Source organism: Hemibagrus wyckioides, linkage group LG13, assembly GCF_019097595.1.
Source record: "Hemibagrus wyckioides isolate EC202008001 linkage group LG13, SWU_Hwy_1.0, whole genome shotgun sequence".
Lineage (NCBI taxonomy): Eukaryota > Metazoa > Chordata > Actinopteri > Siluriformes > Bagridae > Hemibagrus > Hemibagrus wyckioides.
The window spans coordinates 23,130,671-23,141,892 of NC_080722.1; the positions used below are offsets into that span (position 1 = coordinate 23,130,671).

The window sequence follows — 11,222 nt, forward strand, 5'->3', positions numbered from 1 at the left end:
ATTCTATTCTAGTGGCATACCGAGCCAAAAATATGAAGATTTCGTCAGTGTCCAAATATATATGGAACTAAGTGTATGGGTGTGATGCTCAGGTGTCTGTACTCTTTTTTTGCTAAACACTATATAGTGCCCGTTATTTATCAGCAGTAAATTACATTCCAATGTGCATGCCTATGATTATCACATGAATTGACAGTATAACAATATTGTCTTAATGATACCATTTCATTTTTACTCATTTTCATCACAAATCATTTTCATTGGGATTAAATAAAGATATAATTGAAACTACAGTTGTTCTGTGTCACTCCTCTATTAAAGGCATTTTCTACATCAGAGGACCAGAGAATGGATAGAAGATGGAAAGATGGATAGATGGGAGAACAATAAAAGTGAGATCCTTTCAGATCAAAACACTGATGTATAATGAGCGTGTATTCACAACTATATCTGATGAAGAAAACAACTTCAGTGATTGACATAATTGTCTTCTTTATAGGTATGGGCTTTTAATGTTTTATTTATGAAATGAAGATTTCATTTCATTTCATAAATAAAACATTAAAAGCCCATACTATAAAGAAGACAATTATGTCAATCTCTTCAAGCAATAGCTGTATGGACCATTAGAACAATTAGAACAGACCTTTATGACTGATTCATTAAGGGTGGTGTTAGGGAAAGTTGCACATATTCAGATACAGATAATGTGCTTGAAGTTGTTTTCTGTACTACAAAAATGAACTTTTTACTATTCAAATTTGATTCAATTTCATTTCTGGCTTCCTCCCTCATTATTTGGCAGCTTATAAAATAGCACTTGATTCAGCACATCCTATTATATTGTGCACTAGAAGTTAAATGTGCAGGCAACGTGAATAAATAAACAATACTTAAATGAAGTCATGAATCCCTAATGTGTATGCATTAGACAGTACTGCAGAAATTTCACCCTCAAGCTGATACCATGCAGAAAAATGGACTTAAGTCCATGCCTTCATTCAAATCCCACCCTGTGTGCACAAATTCTTTGCAACTTTCTGAATAGTGTTCAAGTCCATATTTACGTCTGAGGTATGAACACAGCTTTTGTATTAAATCCTCAATTATATGCATGTAACTGAGATCTCAATGTACTGATAAAGGGCCAGCAACTGTTAGTTGGTTTGGTCAATTTTTGACCATAGGCTTTGAAGACTGCATTTGTCCAAGAACAAATGAAAGTAGAATATAAACATGGGCGAATGTCTCTCAACAGCATTAAAAATGTATGTGCAATAAACGATTTTTTTGCCAAATGAACAACTGCATTAAAATAATAAAAGACCAATGTAAAATAAAATTAGCTACATCACACCACCAATGACAGCCTGGCCTTCATAAAACTCTATATTTGAATTTGAAATTCATGTTTATTTACTAAGATTTCAACAGTTAAACACCCAGTGGTTCGCCCAGCTATGCTATGCCATGTGAATTAGTGAGCTTGAAATGTATTTTCTTGGGTTTTAGATTTGATACTACACTGGAAAAAGAAGAAATGACTGTTAAGGTCAAAGCAACATTTTTTACTAGGCTTTAGCCTTTGATAGGCTTAAGACTATAGTTCATCAGCATCACTCTCACATGAACATTTTTAAGTCTCTTTGAGATGATGCCTACATCTAAAATTTCTCAAAATGCAAAGCACAGAAGGTCTTCTTGAGTGCCCACTGAGCCACTCTTCAGTTAAATGGAATTTTCCCATTTAAGGAATCATTCATCAGTAAGAGCATCTTTTCTGGACTCTTGTCAGATTTCCAGCTAAGTAAAAAGCCCTCTGACTAACAGGGAGAATCTTATCCTACAAGCTGACAAAGATTAGTTCAAGAATATCTCAGCAATGGTGAGGACTGAAAAATGGATACCTTAAAGATCTCACATATCAGTGAGATTTGGAAATGGCCAAATCCAGTCTATTTTTTTTATTTTACATCTTGATGAGACCTAATAACAAAAAGCCGCTCCTTCATGTCCAAGTTATTGGATCATAAAAATAAAGACAAATATTATTTTACAAAGCAACTGGAAACGTAAGTGTTAGAAGCACAGCATTAAATGTAACAGCACTAACTGGAGTCTTGTGTCAGAGTGTATAGAGAACAGTCGCTCTTAAGTGCAAACTTTTTCTGTGCTTGGTCATCCTGAGGGCTAGCTGTCAGTCTGAGCCAAAAGAAGATAATCCACCTTTCCTTTTCTCACAAACCCATGAACCTGGAAAAATTGATCTGAATTACAGGAAAGTTCATGAGCTATAGCTGGATTTATTTCACTGTTTTATTTTTGTAAGAGTCTGTGCTTTTAGCCAGTGAAAGCAGCAAAACCCAATTACACATAACCCACATAATACGCAGTTTAAGTTGAGAGAAATTAGACCAAAGTATGAGATAAAAAGTAACATTTAATTAGGTTCATAATGAGAAGCTGAAAAAGGAGTAGAAAAAATACTACCCTCTTGTACTGTTCATGCCCTGTAACGGCACTGAACCTCACCAGAATAATTACAGAAGTGAATCATTCCCACTGAGACACACTGATGGAAGGAGATGAAATACTATAGTGCATTTCTGAACTAGATTTTATGCTGGTTAACAAGATAAAGCCAGAGGTCGACACTTTTTAACAGCAGTGGTTACATGTTTACAAACTGGATTGATTCATTATTTACAGTTATATATATTTATTTTCAAATATCTCAAATGTCACTAGAGCATATTCAGTCTAAATATCACTGGAATGATTCAGAGGTGGTGAAAGTCTAGTGATGCTGAAATACTCTAGATACATTGAAGTATGTGTAGATGGCAATAAAATAAAGACTTAAGTGTCTCCCAAAGACACCGTTTCAACATTTATGGGCAATATTTCCATGGCTCTTTAACTGGACTCCTTAATACCACTCGAGCATCATTCAAATGCTACAGCCACAAGCACAGAGTATTGCTGTTGACCACATTCTTCCTTTAAGAGTAACAGCCCTAAGGCTCTTAATAATAATGGCATTTTCCAACATGGTCATGTGTACTCTCTAAAAGCACAAGTCATCTCAAACAGATTCCATGAATATGTCTGTTATTTCAGTGCACTTCAGTGGCCTCCCCAGTCATCAGATCCAACCAAGCACCGTTTGGATGTGGTAGAATGAAAGATTCTCAGCATAAATGTGCAGCATCAAATCTGCAGTGATAATGTTAAAGTTAAAAGAACATTAACAGGGGTGTAATTTAGCCTGAGTGAAAAGCAAAAAGTAAAAAATTATTTCATTTTATTAACAGGAATGTCATGCTGTGTTTGAAGATAATTGCGAACATTATTTCTCTCCACTAATTAGTGCTTCTCTTTTAGAAGCAATGACTTGATCTGTGTGTATGTGCTAATTCACTAGATTGCTCTCTAATTGCACAATATAACAATGTAAGAAGAATTTTAATTGTATATTTAATTAGACATTTTGATAAATTGCACATTACAGCTTTGCTTGCTTTTTACAGGCTCAGTAAGCCTGTATGTTATTAGGAAATAAAATAACTAACTGTAACTCAACATAGTAGTGTAGAAAGCAGGTGATTAATCAATATCCTGTCAGTTAAAATAAATTAATTTTAACATTCTTTTCCTCCAGAAAAATTTTGAATTCACTGATAAACCCTGCAGAAAGCTGTACCACAAGGGTCATCAATAAATCAGCCTATGTTCTTTTACTGTCTGAAAGAGACACACCAATCAGCCATAACATTCAAACCACTGAGTGAGTGAGTGAGTGAGTGAATAACATTACTTGTTATAAAGCCACCAGTCAAGAGGTGTGATAGGCAGCCAGTGCTGAAGAGCAGTGAGTACTTAAATTTGATGTGCTGGAAGTAGGAAAAAGATCTGAGTGACTTTGACAAGGACCAAATTGTGAGGGCTAGATGACTGGGTAGTAGTATCTCCACAATGGATGTGACTTTGACATGAAGCACCTACCTAAACATTGTTGCAGACCAAGTACACTTCTTCATAGTAATGGAATTCCCTAATAGCAGTGATGTCATAGGCAAATGATGTCTGCTACACTCCGAAAATTCCCCAGATCAAGCATCTGTGGGATGTTCTGGATAATCAGGTCGGCAACTTACAGAACTTAAAGGATCTGCTGCTAACGTCTTGGTGCTGGATATCACAGCACACCTTCAGTGGTCTTGTAGAGTCCATGCCTCAACCTGTCAGAGCTGATCTGGTGGCACAAGAGGACTAACACAACATTAGGCATGTAGTTGTAATGTTATGGCCAATCAATGTACAATCAACTCTCCATTGCAACAAGTGAAAGGAGATATTCTTTTCCCCTCACTACTGCCTGGTCTTACTGCATTTCAAATAATGTTTATTAAAACTGCAGTCCAATGAGAGACCTTTAGAGCTATAGAATCTAATTAAATCCATCTAACAAATAACCCATGCAGGACTAATCTGTGCCTTTCAACCAAAAGCCTGTCAAGAGATTTAGAGCTAGAGGTTTCTGTCCTGTAGTACTATATCTAATATCACTAGACATTAGCAACTTCATTTTAAAGTTTCACGTTTCAGTTTAAAAAGATACTAAAACAAGAGCTTAACATTATAAACAAAAAATAATGTTTTATTCTGGAGTGATGTCAAATAAAGTGCATAAAATATTTCTTAATGAGGAAAATGAGGATGTCCAGGACGACTGCTCATGATAATGAGGTTTATTCATTTGACATGTTCACTAATGTGATGATGGCTCTGTGTTTAACATCTACATCCTGTTTACTTAAAATTAATCTAACATCACACACATCAGTTCAATACACTTACTATACTAATTAGCAGAGGAGGTTTGTTAAATGTCAAGGTCTGAGCGTGAGAAATAGAGAAGTCTACGAGTAGTCGGTAGTCTACCACTTCTGTAGTCAGATCCAGACTAAATCGATGTATAGTTAACATATATATTATTAATAAGCATGCCAAGCAATAATGATTTTTATCTCCTGCCCAATAACTATCAAGAATCTAAAAATACAAGCAGTGCTCAAGTTGCACAGACTGATCAGATTATATACTGTATGAGAATCTTCAAAGTATCGGATATCAATATCAGATAAAAGGCTCTGAAATTAGAACAGATTTTAAATAGAAACTATTTAGCTGTTAACTTTCGTCCACTGCTCCACAGTCCAGTTCTGATGCTCACATGTGAACAGGATTCAGCATGGACACTCTGAACTTTAACTTTTTCAGCAAGTTGTACTACAATAGCAATACATTTACATGTAGATCCTGACACATTTTCCTGCTTTCAACGCATCAATTTCAAGAACTGACTGTTTACTTGCTGCCTAATATATCACACCCTTTATTGTGCTATGAAATCTTTAAAGAAACACCAAAGTTTTTTTAATACTTATGTACTTTTTAAATCATAAGCCTCAATTAGAATTAGACATTAGTTATTTGATTAGATTATTTAAATGCTAATGTGGCAAAACATATGACTAGCAAACTCCCAGGCTATATTTGACATCTGACCTTAGCCAGTTTAGTAATTTAGCCATGTTCACTGATAATGAAATATAATTAATTACATAATATTACTACTTGCATATATGTTCTGGTCAAACACGTCTAGCAGTGATGCAACATGTCTTTCATTAAAGGTAACAATATTGTAAGTGGCGAGAAAAAAAATTCTTAAAGGTGTCTTTCTGAAGCTCATTATGCTTCCACTTGAACATAGGAATAAGAATAATAAGAATATAGAACATAGAATATAGAATATAGAACAATAAGAATATAATGCAGGTTAAATATCTTTAAATAATTACAGCACTGGTTGGCGCCTAGTCCTATCTACTTTTGAAGTTTCTCTGCAGAAAATAGATTTTTTTTAGTTTCTTTCCGAATGTATTTTTTTTACTCTTCATGTTAAACTCTGAATGACAGATATTTTTTTGTTTCTGCACAAACCTTGTCCCATAAAATCTGTGTGGTTAAACTTTGACTACAAATTATTTCAGCATAGATGAAAAGGAAATTCTTCCCAGGAGTTAGAGCAAAAAAGTTTATGCCCAAATTTCACCCCTTCTTCAGTGAATAATCACACCTGCATACTGTTGCTTTGTATCATATAAAATGCTGCTGTAATCAAACAGCCTGTCCTGTGCTAACCCAGGAGACCTATTCAACTCATACTGAACATCTTGTCAACACACACAGTCCTGTTTACATTTCAATTCTGTTATATTTAAGATTATAACATGTAGAAGAATAATGATTTATAGCCTCACTATTCGGTGTCACCTTGAAGAGGATGGGTTTCCTTTTAAATCTAGTTCCTTTATAAATATTTATATTATTAAATTAAATTAAATTATTAGATTAAATTTATATCAGGATTTAAATCTACCCAGATTTCTGTATCTGCTTTGTGTCTATTGCTAAAAGTGTGATGAAAAAACATAATAGGCTTCTGGTACTCAGGACTATGATGTAATTTAATTCTGAAATAGGAGGAACCTCACAGCTCCAGTAGAAGTGTTGACATTTGGCTGTACAGGGAGACAGCCTAACATTTGTTGTTGTTGTTTTTTTGTTTGTTTGTTTTTGGCTAATGTTAGCTTAGGTGTTTGTTTCTATCAATAGGTATTTTCCATTCTTCATATTATTTTATATATGACAAAGCATAGTCTGATACCTTACTTCAGCTTAACTAAAAGGAGCTTTGCAAGTGTTTAACTTGATTGCTGTTGATGTTTATTTACTGACGCTCCAGCAGACACCAGGTGTAAAATAGCACCATTGCCATTATAGTAGACAAGCTGATAGCAGAAGAGCCTATAATGTGGAAGTATTTGTGCTCTCTTACCCCTGCTGCAAAGCCCAGGCTTCCATCCAAGATGTGCTTCTGAAAAGCACAACAGGACAAAATCAGACAAGTAAGACATGCAGCTGCAGTGTGTTTTTCATCTTATTTTTACTTGAGAAGAGACCCGAATTAAGTACTTCAAATCATCAGACATACTGGGTGTACCCAAATCTTCAAACAGTGGTTGAGATTTTTCCACTTATCTAAAAAAAAAACATCAGCAATAGTCGATAGGGCCAATGACTGTCTCTTCCCACTGTGTGTATTTACAGACTGTGGAGTCAGAGAATTAGAAATAGGTTCCCTTAAACACACACCTTAAAATGAGGCATTCACCAATGCCAGTGACCCATACTGTATTCAATCATCCCTCTGCCAAAGCTTTAGCTACTCCAGCCACTGGACAGATAAACCACAGAAAGTCTGTTGAGCACTTACTTGATGGGAGAAGTATGGATTTGCATAAAGTACACAATGCTTTTGTCGTAAGGATTTTTTTTTCACTTCTATAAATGTTTATACTTTTATAAATTTTAAATACGTTCTTATTCTCTTTAAAGCTTTTTTCCAAATGACTCAATTTTTGCAACAGCTAACAAATTACTGGACATTTTTTTCAACCTGTTTGTTTTTTAAGTGATTTATGAATAAATCTGTTCATATCTAGCTTGATGATGATGGGCCTCAGATATGAACAAATCTATTCAGAAATTTCCCCAAAAAATCATAAAAACATTTGGATCTTAATCATGCTTCTGGGTGTGTGTAAAGCTATGCATTAACCATTAAATAACTTCAACTTCTTCCTTTCAGCCTTTAAACTGATTGTTTGTTGTCACATATGTCTGTGAACTTTTATAGAGTTTTGTGGGAGTCACTACATGCAAATGCTGTGTCAGGTGCAAGTTCTGCATGAACAAGCGCTCAAGGACAAAGAACATAAGTATTTCCAAAGTCCATCTCAGTGAGGCGAAGGAGCAGTACAAGAGGAATCTGGAGAAGATGTTGCAGAATAACAGCATGAAGGAAGTGTGGAACAGGATGAAGAAAATCACTGGATGCAGCTTGAAGCGAGGTGACACCATTGAAGGAGATGTGAGAATCCAGCTGAATTACAGCGCATCTTTAACCTGAGCCAGGAACAGGAGAGGGTCCCTTGGTGGCGGAAAACATCCTGCATCATCCCAATTCCAAACCATGCCCTGGAGAGCTGAATGACTTCAGGCCAGTCACCCTGACATCTCACATAATAAAGACCATGGAGCGGGTGCTGTTACACCACATCAGGCCACAGGTCCACCATGCCCTCAAACCTCTGCAGTTTGCATACCAGGAGAAGGTGGGAGTGGAAGACGGCATTACCTACACGCTACATTAATCCCTCTCTCATCTGGACAGTGGAAGCGGGGCTGTGAGAATTACATTTTTGGACTTCTCCAGTGCTTTCAACACCACCCAGCAACTGCTCCTCAGAAATTAACAGAGATGGGAGTGAGCTCACACATGGTGGCATGGATCGCAGACTACCTTACAGGCAGACCTCAGTATGTGCAACTGGGGGACTGCAAGTCTGACAATGTGGTCAGCAGTACGGGAGCACCACAAGGGACTGCGCTCTCTCCAAAGTCCTGTTCACCCTGTACACATCGGACTTCCAATATAACTCAAAATCCTGCTGTGTGCAAAAGTTCACAGATGACACTGCTATCGTGGGCTGTATCAGGAGGGGACAGGAGGAGGAGTACAGAAAACTGATCTAGGACTTTGTTGCATGGTGCGACTTTAACCACCTGCACCTCAACAACACAAAGACCAGGGAGATGCCGGTGGACTTTAGGAGGCCCAGGCCTCAAACGGAGACTGTGACTATCAATGGTGATTGTGTGGAGTTTGATAAGACTTACAAATACCTTGGAGTACAGCTGGATGAGGGAATGGACTGGACTGCTAACACGGATGCTCTGTGCAGAGCCGGCTGTACTTCCTTAGAAGGCTGGCGTCCTTCAAAATCTGCTCCAGATGTTCTATCAGACTGTTGTGGCAAGTGCCCTCTTCTATGCGGCAGTGTGCTGGGGAGGCAGCATCAAGAAGTAGGACGACCTCACATCTGGACAAGCTGGTGAGGAAGGCGGGCTCGATTGTGGGCTCAGAACTGGATACCTTGACATCAGTGGCAGAGAGACGGGCGCTGAGCAGTGGATGGACAATCCACTGCATCCACATTACCTTATTATCTTTAGCACCTTGAAATTTGTATTTATTACCTTATTGCCTATGTTTGTGGATACCGCTAGAAGTTGTAAATTTCCCATTGGGATGAATAAAGTATCTATCTATCTATCTATCTATCTATCTAGTTTAATATCATGTAATGTATGTGTAACAAGTGAGTTCCTGTTATAATTATGTTAAAACATTTATTAAGAATGTTATTTTTGTAATAAGACAAAAAATGCAGTTTGTCATGTCACAAAGACTACCCATGGAGGAAAAGTTACTCACTGCAACAAAGCACTGACACTGGAGATTTATTCAGTGTTAAATAAACATCTCTGCACAAAGAAAAATCACCATTTGAACAATTATATACTTGTGTAAAATAACAAAAGTAAGACAAGAACTGTATCCTACCTGTGTGCTGGAGAATATGAAGACAAGAGCAGCTCCTGCAGCTGTGAGGCCCCAGGTGAAGAGTGTCCCCAGCAGAGCCTGCACCACTGGACTGCGGTCTGCAAGCATGCTGCTTCACCTGAGGAGGGTCATGAGGTTAGGTTTGTTCACTTTGTTTTACAAGTGAAAAGGGTGTGTGCCAAATACTGTTTGCTTAACAGCTCAGGGCTCGAAGCTTCTCAAGTAGTAAGTGCTGACATGCATTACACACCTCAGGTATGAAGTTAATCTTGTGTAGGTAAACCATTAGAACATTAAAAAATGTATCTGACTAATGCATCAATAATCTAGCACATACATGTATCTAAAGTTAAACACATAGTGTTTGTGTTTCTGCTGATTACTACGATTTCTACTGATTACAATGATGTGCCCACAACTTGCGACAGGATCAGTAGCAAACTTTTACAAACTGCGAAAAGTGTATAAACAAAGTTTAATTTAGAAATATGCCGGGTTTTTTAATACAAACAGCCCATGGTACATACCACTTACTGCCAATGCAGACACCAAGCGACCAAAGAGCGGCTTATTTACTTCCTGCTTCCCTGTACACGTGTCTCTACGATCACGCGAGACATTACAAGTCTCGCGACATTACCACCAAACATAACAGACGAACGCAGACATACATTGTACACCAAGTAGTAACCACCATAAACACAGATAGAGGTGGACGTGCTCCAACATTAACATTAACTCTTCATTAACATTAACATTTATCCTGAAATGTAATGCAAAATTGTTAACATGACGAGACAAGAAACATTAACGTAGCCGTTTTCAGTACTGAAGGTGAAATGAAGCTTTGTGAAGCACCGAGGCTTTCCCCTCAACTGTGCCACTGAGGAAGTAGCTATTTCTGATTTTTACATGTAGTAAATCAACCACTTTGTGCTCTTAAATTATTGCTTCATGTGTCAGTGTTGGTGTACCTACACACTATATGAATAAATGAATCTATGTATGAATTAATGAAAGAACTAATAAATGGGATGGATTAACTTGTACTGTAGCAATTTATATGAATCTGCTTTGATCAACACTTGCAGCCTTATTTACATACAGTTTTCTCCTAGTCCTAAACCAATGACTTCACAGGCAAGGCTTGTGTAGGCATATATATGTAGGCATATATATCAAACTAAATAAAGTTTATTGTGGTATGGTCAACTGAAGTGCTTGTAAACTGGGCAGTGGAGGTGCTTTCCATTGTTACTATTATTATTATTATTATTATTATTATTATTAAACTTACTTTATTTGTTGATAGGACCAGAAATGCTGCCAGACTTCAGCCTCTTTTCTTAGTTGGTTGCATGGTAATAATTCAAAAGAACTCGCTCTCTGATGCACAAAATTCTCAATTCACTAGCGAAACGAATGACACAAACCTGTGCAAGGGATTCGCGCTATTTTCGAACCAGAATGTGAAGCAGTCACGTGGTTGCGTGCGAACCGAAGCTTTGGACGTCACAGGTCACGTGGTTATGGGAAAACGAATCAAGCTCCTGCACAGAGCTTCACTGTGAGATGTTTCTTTTTTTTGATACAAGCTAATGTCACATCACTAGTTTTCAGCATATTATTATTATTATTATTATTATTATTATTATTATTATTATTAGATGAAGAATAAATGTGT

The 11,222-nt window shown here is 37.0% G+C and overlaps 1 protein-coding gene across 9 annotated transcripts in view; it reads right to left on the reverse strand.

The window, feature by feature from the left end:
* The window catches only part of LOC131363492 (zinc transporter ZIP11), a 102,089-nt gene extending 91,104 nt beyond the window's left edge, over positions 1–10,985 (reverse strand). For 3 of the 9 annotated variants that reach the window (XR_009206331.1, XM_058406067.1, XM_058406064.1), the window contains exons 1-3: positions 10,066–10,143; positions 9,539–9,656; positions 6,908–6,946 (exon numbers count right to left, since the gene is read on the reverse strand). Coding sequence is in view for 5 of the 9 variants with exons in the window: in XM_058406067.1 (XP_058262050.1) it covers positions 6,908–6,946; positions 9,539–9,646 (147 nt within the window). In the remaining 4 variants the exon portion in view is untranslated. Of the gene's footprint in view, positions 1–6,907; positions 6,947–7,224; positions 7,307–8,817; positions 9,068–9,538; positions 9,657–10,065; positions 10,144–10,835 lie in introns of those variants that run through there. The other 6 variants (XM_058406065.1, XM_058406066.1, XM_058406068.1 and 3 more) reach the window with 6 other exon arrangements.
* Between the last annotated feature and the right edge of the window lie 237 nt (positions 10,986–11,222).